Source organism: Notothenia rossii (assembly GCF_949606895.1).
Source record: "Notothenia rossii genome assembly, chromosome: 8".
NCBI classification, from domain to species: domain Eukaryota; kingdom Metazoa; phylum Chordata; class Actinopteri; order Perciformes; family Nototheniidae; genus Notothenia; species Notothenia rossii.
In genome coordinates this window covers 34,455,513-34,475,923 of record NC_136906.1, presented here as the reverse complement: position 1 = coordinate 34,475,923, position 20,411 = coordinate 34,455,513, and the positions used below count along the sequence as shown (strand labels likewise).

General features: G+C 39.3%; 2 protein-coding genes and 2 long non-coding RNA genes across 4 annotated transcripts; 2 read left to right on the top strand and 2 right to left on the bottom strand.

The window, feature by feature from the left end:
• Positions 1–6,424: 6,424 nt before the first annotated feature.
• On the top strand, positions 6,425–8,374 carry LOC307016067 (uncharacterized protein). Its single transcript, XM_079645112.1, has 6 exons — positions 6,425–6,710; positions 6,806–6,901; positions 6,983–7,215; positions 7,750–7,928; positions 8,016–8,106; positions 8,190–8,374. The coding sequence occupies exons 1-6, from the start codon at positions 6,491–6,493 to the stop codon at positions 8,265–8,267; spliced, it is 897 nt and encodes a 298-aa protein (XP_079501238.1). The 5' UTR covers positions 6,425–6,490; the 3' UTR covers positions 8,268–8,374.
• Positions 8,375–9,479: 1,105 nt separating this feature from the next.
• Positions 9,480–10,165, top strand: LOC307015305. Its single transcript, XR_013801460.1, has 3 exons — positions 9,480–9,556; positions 9,647–9,841; positions 10,004–10,165. It is a non-coding gene; the product is annotated as an uncharacterized lncRNA (long non-coding RNA).
• Positions 10,166–12,350: 2,185 nt separating this feature from the next.
• LOC307017284 lies at positions 12,351–13,410 on the bottom strand. The gene is made up of 4 exons (XR_013802114.1): positions 13,319–13,410; positions 12,894–12,961; positions 12,748–12,791; positions 12,351–12,547 (listed from the first exon to the last, which is right to left on the bottom strand). It is a non-coding gene; the product is annotated as an uncharacterized lncRNA (long non-coding RNA).
• Positions 13,411–13,810: 400 nt separating this feature from the next.
• Positions 13,811–17,261, bottom strand: LOC307016174 (uncharacterized protein; the record flags this gene model as incomplete). Its single annotated transcript, XM_079645210.1, has 6 exons — positions 17,077–17,261; positions 16,249–16,465; positions 14,781–14,946; positions 14,441–14,515; positions 14,037–14,078; positions 13,811–13,932 (listed from the first exon to the last, which is right to left on the bottom strand). Exons 2-6 carry the CDS (start codon positions 16,462–16,464, stop codon positions 13,811–13,813), a joined length of 621 nt encoding a protein of 206 aa, XP_079501336.1. The 5' UTR covers position 16,465; positions 17,077–17,261.
• Between the last annotated feature and the right edge of the window lie 3,150 nt (positions 17,262–20,411).

Here is a 20,411-nt window from a genome sequence, read left to right as displayed (position 1 = left end):
AGAGGTCAAATTTAAGAATAAGTGATAGTTTGTCACCATTTTACGGGAAATAGTCAGAGCGCAATGTCACATCTTAAAGACAGCTTGAACTGGATAAATGGTTAGTCTTCAAACATACCGTACGTTCTGCATGTTAGTATATCTGGCCAATTGGTTTAGACCCTACTGCCCTAGACGCATGCTCTCAATAGGGAAGTCACGCTTTGGGAAGAGGTGTTTCATTTCACAGATCCACCTTGATTCTTGTTGTGCTGGCTGAAGGAAGAGGGACGGGGGAGGAAAATTCAGAGGATGAAGAAGCAGAAAAATAACTTGTTTTGTAAAACGGGCAGCACGTCAGTTTCAAGGAAAAGATGACACCGTGTTTATGCATGACATGCAAAATATCTTGAAGCCCTACAACCACAACAAAAAAAAAGGTACAAGTATATTGTGTTAAAAATATGGCAAAAAGTCGTAATATTGTATAATGTATTGTTTCATCGAAACAGTGTTAAAATCACAAACTTGCCTTTTAGAGTCGCAGTCTTTTACAAAAATTCAGTTTTGTTAAGAGCTACCAAAACATAGTAACCATCGCAATTATTCCCAAAACAAACTGGGAATGGGGACATCGATAACATATTTTAATGTTTAATTTTCTTCAGGGCTACCGTAGTGCACATTGATGAACACTTTAAAACAAAAATAATGCCTACAAGTGTAAATGAGCCGGATTTTAGCTTTGAGCTAATTTCCATCTGTAGTCCCGTTACATACAGCATATAAGAACATGACATTTATATATATATATATATACAGCAAAAAATAAAATACATGATATGCAGAAAGAGCATGAGCAGCATACAAGCATTTACCACATGGCAGTACAATGTAGCAGCTATGATATATAAAGTGCAAGATAAGATAAAAGCAATACATAAAGTGCAAGAGGAGATACCCCTGTGTTAAAGTGCATTTATTTAACAGTGATTACACGTCTGTTTGTTGCTCAACCATTCTTTAAGTTGACCTTTAAAACTATTGAGAGTGGGACAATCCCGTATCTCAGTTGGGGGGCTATTCCACAATGAGCTGCCTTTAATGGAGAGGACATTTTGTCAAAGGTGGTCCGTCTGTGGTGGACCTCAAAGTCTCCTCTGGTTTCTGACCTAGTGCTGCGTCCAGTGTGTTTTCTGTGGATGAATTCCCCCAAGGGGAGGGGGGCCAGCCCATGTAAATATTATTTTTTTTTAAAAACACATACTTTTAAAAGACATACAAATGTCAAAAACTCAAGAAATTGTGATTTTCAAGGATGGTACAGTGGTGGTATGACTGTGGCTTTCTGTCAAACACCTGGATAGCTCTCTTGAACAGCTGTTCTATGGGTTTCAGGTGTGTGGCACAAGCAAACGACCAGTTTGTAAAACAGTATTCAATGTGGGATAGAATCATACAGTGGAGGTATGACTTTGCAGCATTGACAGTTAAGAAAAAGGTCTAATTTGTTTAAAATGTTGCAAGTTGAATTTAATGGTATTGGATATTTTCTGGATATGTTTCTTAAAAAGTCAAGTGCGAGTTCCAATATGACAATCCCTGTTCAAGATACTTGCACTGGGAGACTAGTTCTATTTCTGCTCCATTTAAAAATACATTGGATCCTTCAATTTTGATTGATCGTTTACTGAACATCGTCGTTGAGAGTTTTTTCACCAGTATAATGTCCCTCGCTGTTTGAGTCTTTTTTTTAAAGTTATTTTTTCATCTATCATTTTCAACCAAGCAGCAAGAGGTCAAATTTAAGAATAAGTAATAGTTTGTCACGATTTTACGGGGGATAGTCAGAGCGCATTGTCACATCTTAAAGACAGCTTGAACTGGATAAATGGTTAGTCTTCAAACATACCATACGTTCTGCATGTTAGTATATCTGGCCAATTGGTTTAGACCCTACTGCCCTAGACGCATGCTCTCAATAGGGAAATCACGCTTTGGGAAGAGGTGTTTCATTTCACAGATCCACCTTGATTCTTGTTGTGCTGGCTGAAGGAAGAGGGACGGGGGAGGAACATTCAGAGGATGAAGAAGCAGAAAAATAACTTGTTTTGTAAAACGGGCAGCACGTCAGTTTCAAGGAAAAGATGACACCGTGTTTATGCATGACATGCAAAATATCTTGAAGCCCTACAACCAAAAAAAAAAGATTGTGTTAAAAATATGGCAAAAAGTCGTAATATTGTATAATGTATTGTTTCTTCGAAACAGTGTTAAAATCACAAACTTGCCTTTTAGAGTCGCAGTCTTTTACAAAAATTCTGTTTTGGTAAGAGCTACCAAAAACATAGTAAACATCGCAATTATTCCCAAAACAAACTGGGAATGGGGACGTCGATAACATATTTTAATGTTTAATTTTCTTCAGGGCTACCGTAGTGCACATTGATGAACACTTTAAAACAAATATAATGCTTACAAGTGTAAATGAGCCGGATTTTAGCTTTGAGCTAATTTCCATCTTTAGTCTCGTCACATACAGCATATAAGAACATGACATTTATATATATACATACAGCAAAAATAAATACACGATATGCAGAAAGAGCATGAGCAGCATATTCAAGGATGGTACAGTGGTGGTATGACTGTGGCTTTCTGTCAAACACCTGGATAGCTCTCTTGAACAGCTGTTCTATGGGTTTCAGGTGTGTGGCACAAGCAAACGACCAGTTTGTAAAACAGTATTCAATGTGGGATAGAATCATACAGTGGAGGTATGACTTTGCAGCATTGACAGTTAAGAAAAAGGTCTAATTTGTTTAAAATGTTGCAAGTTAAATTTAATGGTATTGGTTACTTTCTGGATATGTTTCTTAAAAAAATTAGTGCGAGTCCAATATGACACTCTCTGTTCAAGATACTTGCACTGGGAGACTAGTTCTATTTCTGCTCCATTTAAAAATACATTGGATCCTTCGATCCTTAAAACTAGGACACTGATGGCTGGCTTACACTACAAACTTCATCACCTTTTAACAAGAGAGTAAGTATATAAAACGTTATTTTGTATATTTTACACATCAGCAGAAACAGAGAGAGATGGCAGGACACTATGTTTTAGAGAGAACCCCTCCCCCCTGCGTCAGCAAACGGCTTGCGCGGTAATACCATCGCCCAGATGGTCCGCTTTTAGTTTCTCAGACGGTGCTTGTCAGGACTCTTTTCACTTCTGGCGGCGGGGGGATATTTCCTTCTTCTTCCTCCACATTGGGGGGTAACGGTGAAAACTCTTCTCTGATCTCGCTTTTTGTTTGCGTTTCTTTGCTTTTTGTTGCAAATATCTTGTACACCGCTGGTTTCACAGTATTTTCTTGATGCACTACTTCTTCCGATACAATGGTTGCGTGGAGATCTCTGGAAGACACCAGAGTTAACACAGCCCAATCTGTTGAGGTCAACGTCGCTTTAACACTGTGGGGTCCATACATTTCTCCATTCTTCAGATTGTAGAAATGCAGTTCATTCGCCATATAGTTGAATACGTATCCCCAAACATGTTCATTTTCCAGAAGCCATTTCTCTTCAAGATCTTCGACCGGAGGTGTTTGAACCCGGCACAGATACGGCATCCGTTTCTTGATTGGCGCTCCGGACGGATGGCGGTAAATTGTCATAGGCGTCTCGCTGATTAAACCCATATCGAGGCGTCTCTTGGCCATTTTTTCTTTTTGGAAAGATGACTTGATGATTGGAAATGACTGGCTTTTTATCTGCACGGGGTTCTTTTTTTTTTATCTCACTCCACCCCCTCGGTCTTCTGACATCACATAATTGGGGCGGGCCCTTCTGTCACTTTTATGCATACTAATGTGATGGAAGCGGCATTTTGTTTTAATAGACTTGGGGGCGGGCCCACCTCTCACTTTTTATGCATACTAATGTGATTGAAACATTTTTTATGATACACCATAAGGCGCAACAGTGGGGGCTTTTCACACCTGTGAATACACATCAACCCCCTCCTATCGACGGATCTCACACCTACTTGGGATATCACACCTACTTGAGATCTCACACCTCGATCAAAGGGGAGGCGGGACTTAGCTCATTTGCATAATGGGGGGAGGTGTGACCTGTCACTTTTTTATGCATACTAATGAGACGAAAGCGGGATGAATCTTACTACTAAGAACCTTTAGAATAATTACCTTTAGAAGTACACCAAAACATAACTGCTAACAATGTAAATGCTGTGTTGGAAACAAAGTTAATGTAAGAAAATGTTGAGTTAAATACTTTTGGCACTGTATATACAAAGCTTGGAAAAATGCCTATTGTGGCTGTCATACTTGCATACAGTGGCAACTAATAGTATTGTGAAGAAATGTCATGAAAACCATCTACAGACTGTTACTGCACGCTGATTGTTGTGGTCCTATTTAGGACAAAACGTTCAGAGCTGTCCTTGTTCCAGTCCGCCCCTGATTGATTAGTGCTTTAACTTGTAAATTACACCCAATGTTAAAGCTTGTTGATGATAGGTGAGATTGTAAATGGTCATGCATTCTAAAGTGTTCACTGTATGTTTTTCCTTCAAAAGATACCAAACCAAAGCAAGATCAAACAGCACTTTTAAGACCCTTTTTCAATTTCTTCTCTTCTCCCTCCTCAGAGCTATATTCCCTACATTTCTTCCTGTATTCTCCCCATTTTTACCATCTTCATCTCTGTCTCTTTACCACTTTCTCTTTTGTATTTATACGCATGCAAACACACACACCTGTGTGTTTTGATTTCTAGTTCCTGAAATGGCTGCTAAACAAGGCGAGGAACAGCTAGAAGATGCCATTTTCCTTGCCAATTTACTTTGTAAACAACTGAAAGTACATTTTTTTTTATTTCAATTGTATTGGTTTTGTGCCCGATGTACTGATTAGGTTGATTGATTATGTGCTTGTAATTTTGTAATGCTTGTAAGTGAATAGGAATACACTGGGAATAAAAAGCAGCTTGTTGTGAAAATGCATGACTACCGTAATCTTCGGACTATAAGGCGCACCTGAATATAAGCCGCAGCAGCTAAATTGAATGATGTGTACATATATAAGCCGCACTGGACTATAAGCCGCAGGTGTTTTAATGTTTAATTACCATATGTAAGGGTTCGTGCACAGAGGGGATTGTCGGGAAAGAGATGGCTGTTTGAGGAAGCTCCCATTTATTAACATTTCAACAAACAAGTTGCATATTTGCATAACGTATTCAAGTGTTACCATTTCGTGCAATAGTAGCTCCAGAACATGTGCTGTGTAAACTGTACTGTATCACATAGCGTTTCAGACACACAAACTTTTCAACTTTCAAACTCCCAGCGTACGTACCGTCAGTGATCTACAGCAGTGGTTTTCAACCAGTGGTACGGGGACAAACTGTCTCACTCTCGTAATGTCTGTCTGTCTTGCTCTCGTTCTGTCTCTCGTACCACTCTCGGTTCCACTTTTACTTTTGCGCGCTACCTGTCTCACTCTTTTCCGGCCTCCAGCTTTTCCTGCTGGAGCCCGCCGCTTAAAGGTGGGGGGCGTGGACCGGCCATAGAGCCCATAGAGTTAAAGGGGGTGGACTGTAACCTGTAAAATTCATAGATTTAGGAAGTCCCCTAGTGGCCGTTAGCTGTAAAAATCCATAGATTAGCCGCACCGTTATATAAGCCGCAGGGCCGAAAAATTGGGAAAAAGGTGCGGCTTATAGTTCGAAAATTACGGTACTTTATTGAAGGAGGAAGAAGACAGGGCCAGAGCAGCATCTAACAAGAGCAGAATCCGCTGGGTTGGCAAAGATGCTCAGGGGTGTCCTCTAAAAAGGAGGAGCAGAAGTGGGGCAACCTGCCGACGTACTAAAGGTTTGTGCATGTATACAGGTATTCATGATTAACATATCATTTTAGTTTTGATTGTTCGCAACATGATTGGTACAGCATGTTTCAGCTTAGAGAGGTATTGAACAAATATCTATTATTCCGTCGTACATATAAAAATAGGCCATTGTAATAAATAGTTAGAGTTGGTTAGAACTGTTAGAACTCTTTTAATGCATAACATTTGCCTGCGATTGCCTGTAATTATTATCTGTTACCAATATATCTATTATTATTATTATTATTTTTCAGCCAGAACTGTTGCCATTGACAGTCCAGTGACTGTGGAAGCAGCTGGAGCAACCTCTGCAGTAATCCCCTCAGCTTTTTGGTAGGATGACATTTACTATCATTGAAAGTTAGGAAATGTGTCAACATAACATCAAACGAATATGTGATGCAATATGAGTACGCTTTTGTGATGCTGAACATTTTCTTTTTTGTTTGTTTCCAGAAGATGAGATTCAGCAATTGCAGGAGCTTTTGGTTGATCAACCATCAACCTCTTCCTCATGGTGCCTGCGCCAAAGTGCTGCCCAATAGGAGTGGCAAAAGGCAAGGTCCCATCACTTGGACAGCTTGCTGTCTTCAACTATGGTACCGGAAAGGAGATGCTCACATTGCTCCGCTCCTGCGGTCCTTCGCTGCAGAGAATGCATGCCCCTTGAATGGTTGTGTCATGACTGTGACATTTCTAAACACAGCATACACACCCTTCATAACAGGGAGTCCTTCAATGAAGGATATTTCAAATGTATTCCCCCAACAATGTCACTAGTCAAGACAAATGACATGTTCACTTTGAGACACCAAGGTATTTCACTTAACACAATTTAGCCCCAAGTGGTTATTTTATAACTTTCCTAATGTGCTGGTAGTTTAAGACATATTTTTAACCTCTCTTCCCAGATCGTCTTCTGCCCACTGGTAAGCCTTCACACTCGTGTAACCCTGAAGGTGTTAGAGAGTCTATAGGCAGGCCTGTCATTTTCGTCTGCATTAATGGTATGATTTTAAGTGTTCTTTTTGTCACCCTAATACAGGTAATGAATGCGATTGTTTTTACTAAACTGTATTTGTTATTAGGGCGTTATGATTTGCATCTCCCCAAGAGGGTGTGCAACACATGCCATTACGAATGGACACCTGATTGGGGAGACCTCATTAGAAGCGGTTACTGGCCAGCTTCTGTGAACGGAGACACGTTATATTCCACGGATGTCTTCAAATCTTTTGAGGACCTGAAGACTGTGGCACCAGGTTTGTCCAGACAGGCCTTTTTACAGATGCTGGAACGGAGGACACAGCATTATGGAAGGGTAAGATGACTTTCACTGAGTATTGCATAAGTAGAGGGCATTGTGAAAGGATGCATTTTATTTTGTGTAGATGAAACAGGTTGATTGGAAATATGTTTATGTCAAAATAACTAAATTGAAAAGCTTACAATGTTACTGAAAGTAGTTTAACTAGTGTTACATTAGAGCTAAAAACCTAGCACTGGTAGATGTAGGCGTACTGTATAAGATCAAACATCATAATCCAACTTTTGTTCTTTACTGAAGAACACAATTTGTATGATGAAAAACATTGTGCTCTTCTGTGGGAAAAAATAGGATTATGTATTGTACTGTGGGAAAGTAGAGTCATGGTGCATATGACAAAAGCTGAAATAATGCTCCTTCTCTTCCAGCATCTGCCAATCCTAACCTGACCTTCACTTTTCAGGATATCGTGTGTTAGGGATACTCCTAATAGCCCCCCTCTTGCTTCCAACCACTGTGAAAGTCTTCCTGTTTCCTCGTATTATTCTGACATGTGTAAGGTAACAATTTTGCTTCTCAAACTTCCAGACAGGAAAAATCCATGGAGATGTCTTCCAAAGAAGCTTTCTGGAGTATATGGCCTGCCAGTACGAGTGCCAGAAAATGACGTGTGAGGAACCCTTCTCATGCCCAGCTTGTACTCCCAAAATGTTGGCTGTGTCAGTGGATGGGAATAGGAAACAGTACCGTTTCCGACAGTCACAGAGGTACATCTTTTTTGTATTTCAATGGAATTTAAGAAGTAGCCTATCAATGATGATAATAATGAATTGAATATTTATTTTTGAATTTAGGATCGATGAACCACTTTTTAAAGGGCCGTTCATCATGGAAGACTCGGCTGTCACAGACTTTGTTGACAAAGTCAGAACAAATGTAAAATGTGTAAGCACAACATTTTTTTTCCTATCATTTTTCTAGCCTTTACTTGTTTTGAGAGTGTAACATTAAAATGTCTTTAATTGTAGACCCCCAGGAAAAGGTACATGTGGCACCAGCCAGTGGTCAGCTGCTCGAGAGACAGCAAGAAGAGCCAGCAGGCTTGATGAAGAGGGTTTAGAGGTGGCTGTATGTAGACATGGAGTGCTACTGAAAGCTCTCAACATGTTCAGAGGAGAAATATTTGCCTACCTCTTGTTCCTTCAAACGCAGTTTCAAGCTACAAACGTGCATTTTTATTGCAAAAATATTGCTTGTAAATACTGGCCCTACCTCGAGAAAGTGGCAAAGACAATGCCAGAACAGCGACCTTTGCTGAGCATGCAACCGTTTCTCTCGGTCATGCATGCCGAGGCCCATTCCACAAAGTGTGAGGTAGGTCCACTCTTATATTATTGTGATTGTAAGAATTTTTTTTTATTAATCTATGACATATAATATATGTGTATTTGTTAGATTGTGTGGAGTGGGAGAAATTTGGAGGGTGCTGGTTCGACGGACGGGGAAGAAGTGGAGATGGTGAACAGCTTTCTGTCACGTTGTGCCATCACAACTAAGTACATGACAAAATCAGGTATGTCCTCTTGTCATTAGACCAATATAATTCTGTCTTGAAGTTATTATCCATCTCTTACTTTACTTTATCTTTGTCTTTGATGTAGTCTGTTTCAACAGTACTAGAGTTTTTATGAGTTGATTTCCAAATACCCAAGTTATATTATCTGCTTGTCAATTTTACTTTTAAAAACAGCTCGCAATGACATGTTGACTGTACATGCAATGGGATGGAACAGACGGAAGCAGGAAAACCTTCATGTCGTGTTGGCCAAGAGATATGTCAAGGTAATTGGCCATGTAAGCATAGTCATGACAAGATTAGATTTGTAAGACTAATGTGCAAACCTGTCACAAACAAATAATTGTCCAAGCTGGTAAAGTGTTGAATACTGAGTGCTTGCGCAGGTCTGGAAAAGTTTGAATGATTAATTACTGTTTTCAAGACATGAAAAGTTATGGAAATTTGGGTGAAAATCTTGAAAATACATCTGTATCGGCAACATCTTTTTTACAACAGACAATCGCAATGTTGAAGGTTGAGACTCAAAAAATGAAGGAAACCTGCGAAGAGCTTGGATGCCCTGAGGACAAAGTCCAACAATGGGTTAATGATGTTAGAGACTGGGCCACAGACGGTATGCTGTTTCCTAACTTGATAATATAACATTGTTATTTAACGTATAGTATTAACACCTATGTTTTCTTTGTCCTCAAACTGTGTTTCTTGTTATTTACCCAAGACAACACATCAGGCGACAATCAATCTCTCCAGATGTCCATTGAGCAGCTATTTCTAGGGCTGTGCCAAAAGAAAGCTTGCCTCTCTATAGACAGACTGGTAAGTTATTATTATTCAGTTGCAGTCATGTAATTAAAAAATTCCATTGAACATTGTTTCTGTAATCTTTTTTACAATTACGTCATATAGACAGCAATAAGATTTGGCAGTTGCGTCGCAAAAGGTTAAGGGAGGAAAAGACCAAACTCTTAGCGACAATACGCCAGTACAACACCGGACAGCCTCCTGAAGGAGAAATCCAGGAAGAAGAGGTGGAGAGAAGACTGTCTGCAGAACAGCAAACAACAGACAGTCTAATATGGCCATGGGAAGTGCAAAGTGATGGTAAGAGCTTCTCTTGTTTGTGTTTATATAATATGTTTATTTTCTGGCACTAAGCAAGACCTATAACACCAGCTTCCCAGTCAATGGACTATGACCGTTCACTTATCCTACTGGTGCATGTCTTGGTCGGTAATGGTATGCTTGCTGTTCCTCTCTCTTCAGAATCGGTGTCCATTTTGGCCCAAAAAAAGGTCTTTGATGCCTACATGGGCAAAAGGAGACTTGTGGAGGAGAGGGCCATAATTGTGAGGGAGAAGAGGCAGCACTGCCTTTATCTGAGAAGTCAGGCTGACAAGATCAGGATGCAGATGCAACATGTGTCATGTGGAGAACATAGTGGTAAATTCCATGATGCCATAACCAAATACTACTTAACATCCACAGTGTGTACTAGTAACAAAAATGAGATGCCTTTTCACTATTATATTCTCTATGTTCTGCCCTAGACATGACTCAAGAAGGGAGAGATGGATTCGCTAGTCTTCTAAAGAAAAGACTTGCTGACGTGGACACACACATCCAGCATCTTTCTTCGGCCTACAGCCTGGCAATCGGACCAAATGCCCCTCAATGGCCTGATGACTCTGTGGAGAACCATGACCAAGACAGTAAAATCAGTGATGACAGTGAGGAAGACCCTGATGAGGACATCACACACACCCTACCCCCACCTTGAGGAAAGGACACTGGGGCACAGCGCCTCTCTCCCCCACCCTACCCCCTCCTTGAGGAAAGGATGCTGGGGTACAGCGCCTCTCTCCCCCACCCTACCCTGAAGGACACTAGGGTGTACAGCAGGGGTGGTCAACCAGTTAGAGGTTGAGAGCCAATCATTTCCCTGCGTTACTGCAAAGAGCCACATCATACAGATAGGCACACATGCTGGGTTTATGTCCCCCCACCTCTCTCTCTCCTTTCTGTGTGCTCCCTCAGTCTCTTCCTCTATGTGCCAGTCTCTCTCACACATACAATATGAACATCTAAACATTTACAATAATTAACCCACACACTCAGCCACACCCATTAATTTTCACCCATTTATTAATTATATGTTTTACATTTGAGTGTTTCCTATCCCCTAAACCTCCAGGGATGTACACAGTTTTAATACTGGCAACTTCTTATTATGTTCTTAAAATGTCTTTTAAAACTACAATTCCCAGTAGAGACGTGCCATAGAACATGTTGCGAACATGGTTGCGAAACACAAAATAGCCAGCATGTGTAGTTCTGGGGAAGGGTTGGGGGAGGGGGGTGGTGGACCCATCCGAATCCAGTTTTGAATAGTCTGCCGTGGTTCCATCCCATTTCAAAGTGCTGCCTGTTCGGCGCTCGGCGTAACCCACGGCGCACTGCCACTCAAACATCCAATCACAGAGCTTGAGGACTCGTCACGGGGTTTGTCAAACATAGCGGAGAGAATACTTCTGTGTGTATGTGTTTGTGTGTGCCAGGTGTGATTCACATGGGGGGATGGGCACATAAGGGGGGGAAACACATCTAGTGTATGTGTGTGTGTGTTGTATCTGATCCGGATGGTTACGAATTCCATTTCTTTATGGCGGTCATTGGTGTTAAAAAGTTGACTAAATCATCAAAACTTAAATGAAAGTGCTGATCAGCAATTGCATATGTTCAAATGTCTACTGTGAAGGAGATCATAAACCTTAATGCAATCGAATGTAAAACAAAAAAGTTTTGATTGATGAAAGTAGTAAATCGGTCAGATTTGACCCGAACACAACAGGAGGATCAATGACCGCATTTTGTGTTGACTTTGTTGGAGTTTTGTCAGCTAGGAAGTCAAACTGTTTTGTTGTTATATGTAGGTGTGTATTTCAGATCTACATTTTTGTCCTTTTGGTACAAAGAGCATGTGTTGCGGTCATGTTGCCATTAAGAACAAACTGAAACAGAAATGCTCATGTTGTCAGATTGGTTTATCAAGGACTAGGGAATATTGTTTTAGCTCCTTAATCTCAGTAAGATGCACACTTATGGGATACAACTAGGGGAAAAAATTACATTGCCTACTCCTAGATCTAGTGCCACTAAAGTCCCGTTCAATCTGTAGACCATTCGGGTCAATATAAATACAATTAATGCAAAGCTCCTTTACCCTTGACTCGGCTCTCTTGTGTCTGCACACCCTGTCCATTCTGGTGCTGTTACCAAACTACATGTAACTTTCATGACAGCAGCCGAGATGTTGCAGCCCCAGCAGACCAGAGCATAAAAGATTGCTTATGCCATCACAGAGTCATGGAAGGTCTGAAGTAGTGCCCCCTGCACTCCAAAATACCTGTCTCCTCAGCAGATAAAGTCTGCTCTGTCTCTTCTTGTAGATAGCAGCAGTGATCCGACCAGTCCAGTTTATTATTCAGATTAACACCAAGGTACTTGTTAGATTTCACAATCTCAATCCCTAAATATTTATAATATTATTTCATGGGTTATATCTATTTGAAATGTGGTGTAGTAGTGTCTCCATGTTGCAAAAAGGGAAATATTTTAATAAAACAAATTGGTATGTTCACACACACACACACACACACACACACACACACACACACACACACACACACACACACACACACACACACACACACACACACACACACACACACACACACACACACACACACACACACACACACGACACTGAGTTGACTGGCAGGCTCCCATGTATTTTCCCATTTTCTCCCACTGAAAAACACAATGAATAAAAACAACCATAAGATCATTGCATGTGCCACAAGATAATTTCATATGCATGGGTTATCATAAAACAACAAATTACTTAGGGTCAGTTTTGTAGAAGCCTGATAGTAAACTAGTTATGAAGTAATACATTTATTTATAACGCACAGTCTAAAAAAAAGCTAACCAAAGAGCTGTGTTCTCACCATGATGCGCAAGGCAGCCAGCAGACCATTACCTCCTCTCTTCCCTACACACAGGCACACAAACAGACAAAAACAAGTGTTAGCCATATCAGCGACTACGGGTAAATGCATTGCTGCTTCATGCTCTGTCAGTTTCAACATCTTACCTTCTCTACCCTTCTGTCTTTTATTCCGTTGTAGTTGAATATCTGATGCCTTGAGCATTTTCTGCAGCCTGAAATGGTGCAAATAAGAAGTTATAAACAAATGAAGAAAAGGTTTGGACATCCTCCAGACGAATATTTGATTAATGACTTTCATATAGGAAGAGAACATTAGCTAATCTGCAATGTGGCCTATTTGTGTCCAACTTCCTTTTTGTTTTATTTCATGAAACATAATTTCTAACCACCTTATAAATAAAGGCAAGTCATTGAGCAAACCTTTATGGTTTTTTATGGTTATTAAAAAGAGAGGGATTATGGAAACCTGGATCTGATATCTTGTGTGCAAAAGGACTTGCGCGTGAATGGGAGAATAGTATACAGCTATTTATTTGTTCCGTAGAATGTACCACAAAAACAAAACATACCCTTATTCTTCTTCTTCATCCCTTCACCTGTGGTACTGCTACACCCATTTGCTACAGAGGTAGCAAGTCTTGGAGAGGAGCAGCGCTCTGTGGGCAAACCTGTGACAGATGTAAAAAAGTTCAATGAGTGACGGTGGAGACTGGGGTATAGATAGCATCACAACCTCTGTGGGCTATAGATGATTTTTGCCCTTCATGTTCCTGATCTACTGACTTCAAATATGGAGTATGTCAAAATGTATTATGTAACTTAAATAACTTTCCTAATATTTTTTGTTTGCGTCCAGCTGTGACTTTATGACAAATCACACCCTATTTATGGAAAGACGGTTTCCCTAAGATATCTGTGAATTGTGTTGTATTTGTTTTTCTGTTGTGTAAAATGACCTTGGGTTCCTTGAAAGGTGCATTTCAATGACAAGTGCTATTATTATAAACCATGATGCCAGAGGGCAAATAACACTCAACACTCATTATTTAAAATGTAATGAATCACACAAACAAAACACTAACCCTTCTTCCTCTTCCCTGGCTGGGACGCAGCCGATGGTGTAAGGAGCTTGCAGCTGGGACAGGGATGAGTGTCAGGGTGTACATCTCCTCGGATAGGTTTCCTACATAGAAGTAGAAAGAGTAGAATGGATGTACGCCACCTTCTTCAATGTACAGAACCTCCTATTTTACTAGAATTCGCGATGAACTATGCTGTGCTACTTACCAGAGGACTTGGTGGGGGTGTCTGCGGTGGCAATGGCGACTTCTGAAAAAGAAAAGGTTACAATTTGTAAAACATACAAGTTGCTGTTAAAAGTGACAATGACTTTGAAGCTTACAAAAATAACACAAGTTTATATTGCATCAAGTACAAACACTCAATGCACCATGCAAACATAACTTTACCACAGAAAAAGGACACGTTGGTCTCTAACCCCACCAATAGGAATGTCCTCATAAGTGCTAATAAAAGTAATGACATTAAGTTCTTAGGTGTTATTTGTCTCATTAGGCAGTTCAACAAATGTCATTTTGAATGGTCAGCTCCTGGCTGTTTATAAAATCCTAATATAACGAATATAGTCAGAAAACAATAAAAAGAGTGGTACAATAGACTTCTGCAATTACTTGATGTGGCTGGCGAGTTTTCCGCAGGAGGCTTTGGGGTTTCGGAGGCTGCTGCAGGCTCTGTATGACTCCAACCTAGATTAAAGAAAATAAGCTTTGGATTTCATCAACAACATCATGTGATTCACTAGTTCTCCCATTTGTATGCTTGATTTAAGGAAGAGGTGTAAGTTAATTGCTGTCAATTACCCCTATGGGCTCCTCCTAAACTTTATTAAGAAAACGACATCTAAGTTTCTAATTTCATTTCCAATGACATTATTGGTTAATTCTACAAAAATGTAAGTTACAGTACTACCCACTTAATAATTTCTTTATTCACTTTAACAGACAACAATACCTTTCGCAACAAATTCAAATAACACCTCCATCCTTCGGAGGCAGGTGGAGGCATTGCTGCTGACATTGCACCTTGGCATCATTACTTCGCAGGTCCAGTCCTTCTTTATTCCAGGCCGGGCTAGGAACAAGAGGCCTCTGGCTCCAAGGGCCTGACATTTTTCCAGCTTCCAACAAACCAAAATATACATTATTTCAGAACAATTATGCCCTGGTTATTTACAAAGGCAAAACCAGTTGTTAAACATAAATCACATACACTGCTTGCACAAATATTCAACCCTATGCAATAACAAAGAAAAAAATTGTTATGCATGCATTAACAGTCTTAAGACTGTTGCGATCAGCAAGTAGAAGCTTTGAACATTATTCTGCATTGCATTTCTCATTTCTCTTGGCGGAATTTACACTGTATATATCATTTAGGTTTGTGGAGCAGCACTGTGGTTTATGAACAGTGCCATAGATTCTAAGTGGGATTAAGTTTAGAGCCATTCTACAACATAAACGTTGCAATTTTTGATCACCTGCAGTATCTTTTCTTGTGCTTGGGGTAATTGTACTACTAGAAGGTGAGTATTCACTTGGATGCCTTACAAGTATACTAGATGATCTGCTGTTGCGCACAGGCTCAATCACAGTGTTGAGATAATATCTCTATCTCTAAAGTACACTGTGGAGTATTTATAGGGGTTCTATAAGATATAATTGATTATGGTATTCATAATTAGGTTTCCATTAATGTGTATAATCACCTATAACAATTTTTTGTTGTGATTAGCTTAGAATAAGCCCTTCATATATACATAGCGAGCCGGTCTATTTCACTCTCTTCTCTTTGCCGTGTTACTACAGTACTTCAATCGGAAGAAAAAAAACACTGGCTCTAGAGAAGGCCTTTCATGTTGTTATGGCAATGGATGGCCACTGTAGGTTTTTGTACATGCTTATAAAGGGAGAGGTACTCAGTTGGTTGCAATTTAGAAACCTCACTATTACACAGTGTACCTTTCAATTCCATTGAATCCAATTCAGCGATGATTCGCCAAAATTAAATAAACATAACTTATCCCTGTGTCTACAGTAGTTGTATTGACAGGGAGCAGACACACTGAGGAAAATGTCTATTTCGAATGTAAGTTGAATTGGATAAATGATTAAATAGAGCAAATGTATTTAGCTGTGTTCTGACACAGTGCTTTAAAACTTGAATGTACGTATAGTCACATTTTTTGGGGGGCAAACAGTTCATGCAGGTCATGAAATTTGCATAATGTGCACCAGCTCAAAGCCCATTTTTACCTAGGGCTTTGAGCAGCAGATTTGTATTACGTAATTATGATCAGATATGGTCAGATATTACATTTCTGTATCAAATGTAAATATTTTTTCCAAATCCAGAATGAACAAGTACAGGGCTGTTATTAATTATGCATGCAGGCCAACAACAAAAAAAGTCCATCACATACCACCAATGCAGCTTGATCCCTCAGGTGGGATGAAGTTGTATTCTTTTTTTGTGCCTGGACCCAGGTGTTTGCTTTCGTATCAAACTTGTCCATTCGTTTGCTAGGGTGCAGTTTGCGGGGCTGCACCGCCTTGCAGAATTTGCAAGTTTTGCATGCCACATTCAGTGACATGCAGCAGCTTGAGCAATGCCTCGAAGTGGAACCTGGTCCTGGCATTCTTTTGGAGATAAAGACAAATAAAAGACAAGGTCATTTAAAACTGGGTTTCAAATTCAGAATACAATCAAATACAAATATTGACTAATGTTCCTTTGTCTAGTCCGTGACTGTAAGTCCCTCCCCAAGCTACAACAAAAACTGTATCCTGTTTAGAATAGAATAAAAACACTTGCATTTTTATTTAATTTGAGTAAATTAATTTAGTATCAATGCAATAATGGCCCCTTACTTAGTTTTAGTGCAATTTCAAAGCAAAGCTAAAATTCAGCGGTAAAATATTATGTCATCGAAACGTAAGGTTACACAACTTCTACTATCTTACCAGCTTGACCATGACATTGCACTGTAAAAGCACTATCTTGAATTTGACGAAACTATATGATAATGTTAATCTGTTGAAATCCTATATATAAAATTGTTTTTATAATATAATCTAGAATTATAGCAGTACTACAGTATAATACACTGCAACGTTGTTTACTGTGTTCCCAGCTCGAATAAGACCATTTTTAATTTCCCTGTACGTTTTGCATAACAAAGAGATAAATATATGACACTGTTAGTCGATTGTAATGCTATATGTAAATCGTGAAAAGTTTAAGTTCTTACCTGTGGGCACAACTACCTGTGTGTGTGTGTGTGTGTGTGTGTGTGTGTGTGTGTGTGTGTGTGTGTGTGTGTGTGTGTGTGTGTGTGTGTGTGTGTGTGTGTGTGTGTGTGTGTGTGTGTGTGTGTGTGTGTGTGTGTGTGTGTGTGTGTGTGTGTGTGTGTGTGTGTGTGTGTGTGTGTGTGTATAAAAGAGAAAGTGGTAAAGAGACAGAGATGAAGATGGTAAAAATGGGGAGAAGACAGGAAGAAATGTAGGGAATATAGCTCTGAGGAGGGAGAAGAAAATAAATTGAAAAAGGCTCTTAAAAGTGCTGTTTGATCTTGCCTTGGTTTGGTATCTGTTGAAGGAAAAACATACAGTGAACACTTTAGAATGCATGACAATTTACAATCTCACCTATCATCAACAAGCTTTAACATTATGTGTAATTTACGAGTTAAAGCACTAATCAATCAGGGGCGGACTGGAACAAGGACAGCTCTGAACGTTTTGTCCTAAATAGGACCACAACAATCAGCGTGCAGTAACAGTCTGTAGATGGTTTTCATGACATTTCTTCACAATACTATTAGTTGCCACTGTATGCAAGTATGACAGCCACAATAGGCATTTTTCCAAGCTTTGTATATACAGTGCCAAAAGTATTTAACTCAACATTTTCTTACATTAACTTTGTTTCCAACACAGCATTTACATTGTTAGCACTTATGTTTTGGTGTACTTCTAAAGGTAATTATTCTAAAGGTTCTTATTATACATCCATGGTCTGTAGTTCGTTTATAGCATAACGTTAGCATTTTGCTTCTGGCCATTAGATTTATGATTCGAAAATTATAAAAGTAGGGTAGATATGTGGAGATTATCCGGCTGAACAAAAGGTGCCTTTATCAAGCAGGTTCGTTTTCCACAGATCTTATTTCGAGCTATTTTCCAAAATCCTATGGAGAAATCCCATTGACTCTGAGACGAGGGAACCAATAGTTGTAAAATGCTAACTCACTTCCGGGTTGTAGGACTCACCACTGCACTATAAGCTGTGTCCCAGATTTAGAGGATACATCTGATGTACACTCCGCGGTGTACCATATCCCAGGATGCAACGGGTGACGGTGACGAATGAGTTTTAAAAAAAATATATGGCTTGTAACGTCCCATCAATGGCTACAACGGTTTCAGCTGGATTCGTTTTTAAATGTACTCACCCAAATAGTAAACGACATGAAAGAAAAGTAAACCTATTTAATTTGTGTATTTAAATATACGGGCAATTGGAGATGTCTTCTTTATATTACATACATAAAATAATATGAAGTGAAAATATTTCTAAACCCTGTTTGGTTTTCATATTGTTGGGATTCATTATAAAGCTAATTTATTTATTTAACTGCTTTTGTTATACAAATCTTACTGCAACAATTTTGTTTTGATAGGGAACAAGGAGCAGACTGCGCAATTTATCCAGATGCGCGGGGAGAATGAAGCCCTCTTCGAGGGGGCCTGTTGCGACCTCGGGAAAATAATTTAAACATATTATATAACACCAAAATAAGTACAGCTAGATCTGACTCCATATTGAACAGTTTTGAAAACAGTTTTGAAAACAGTTTGAAAACAGTTTGAAAACAGTTTGAAAATATTTTGCCTAGTGTCAGAAATGATTACCGGTGTCGGTACCAGATGTGTTCGGGGTACCATATGTGTTCGGGGTCCGTCTCTTACCAGTGACGTCACGACGTAATGACGTCAATGACGTCACACATTGTGATTGGCTGTACGGTAATTTACTCACGCTGTCTAGAGTATAGAGGGGTTTTTTGATCATTACATTACATTGCATTTAGCTGACGCTTAAGTGCATTCGACCAACAAGATAAAAACTTGAAGAAATACAATAAAACTTGAGGAAAAACAAAGACGAATGAGGAGAAGAACAAGTGAAATCGAAGGTAAGAAGTATATAACGTAATATGGTAGGTAATATTTAATATGTTCAGTGCCGTTGGTACGTTCAAACAGTAACAACGGACTATTTTTCTTAGCGTATGCATGTCAATTTAAATCAATACATACAACTATTTCACATGTACAATTTTTTCTTAGCCCTCATACTTAATACTACTTATTTCGTTTTGATTGTTATATTTGATTATATTATATATTATCAATAAATTATATATTATATATCAATATGATATACTTTTCTATATAATAGATTATCAAAAAGTATTTATTAAGTAAGGGATAATGTGCAGCAATCACAATCAAGTCCACAATCGAATCTATAAAGACAAAGTAAATCTGTTTACAGTTGTTTCATATGGATGTTGAGAGGTATCCATATATCTCTTCATTTTGCTCTCAAAGTGCACCAGATTGATACATTTAACTTCAATATTTAAAAAAAATCACTCCAAAGGGAGTGCTTGTTCTTCCTTCTGTCTGTCTGAATCTGTGTATTCTCATGTTCCGATTAACCCAGACAAATTTTTCTTCTTTTGTGTCTTGATGTGATCTTGAGTCGAGGCTGATCCTCTTGCTGTGGTCCCGCATCCTGGATCCTCTATCCTGAGTTCTGGATTAAGTCGTGGACTTCGGGTCGTGGCTGAACCTGTCTCTGCGGTCCTGCCTGGGTCTCGTCGTGCTGCTTCCCTGATGGCTCCCACAGGATTGTTGACATCTTCGTGGATTCATCCTATTATTATAGACACATGCATTTCCTAACATTCGGTCTACCTATGTTGCAAATGTATTATCTCCTCGATTTACACACGGCATCTATTGCACGTCTGTCCGTCCTGGGAGAGGGATCCCTCTTCTGTTGCTCTCCCCGAGGTTTCTCCCATTTTTCCCTTTAAACTGTGGGTTTTCTCTTGAAGTTTTTCCTTGTACGATGTGAGGGTCTAAGGACAGAGGGTGTCGTTTTCTTCTCATACTGATATTCTGAACAAACTGCTGTTGTATTAGCTGTAAAATGTCTTTACTGTAGGGTATTTTTATTATTTGTACAGCACTTTGGCTCAACCAAAAATCGTTTAAAATGTGCTATATAAATAAAACTTGATTTGATTGATTTGATTTGAAAGGGTGTGTGCCAAGGTTCCATATTAAGACCAATCATTTCACCATATATGTAAATAATCTCTAATAATTTTTCAAATGATGCTTTCCATTTTTATGCAGATGATACTGTTATTTATTGTTCATCCTCTTCTATAGAGCAAGTCTTGATTTCCTCCAGTCTGCCTTTGATGTTATTCCATCCCATTTATCTCAACTCAAGTTAGTATTAAATGCAGACAGCTCCAAACTCATGATATTCTCAAATGGCAAAAAG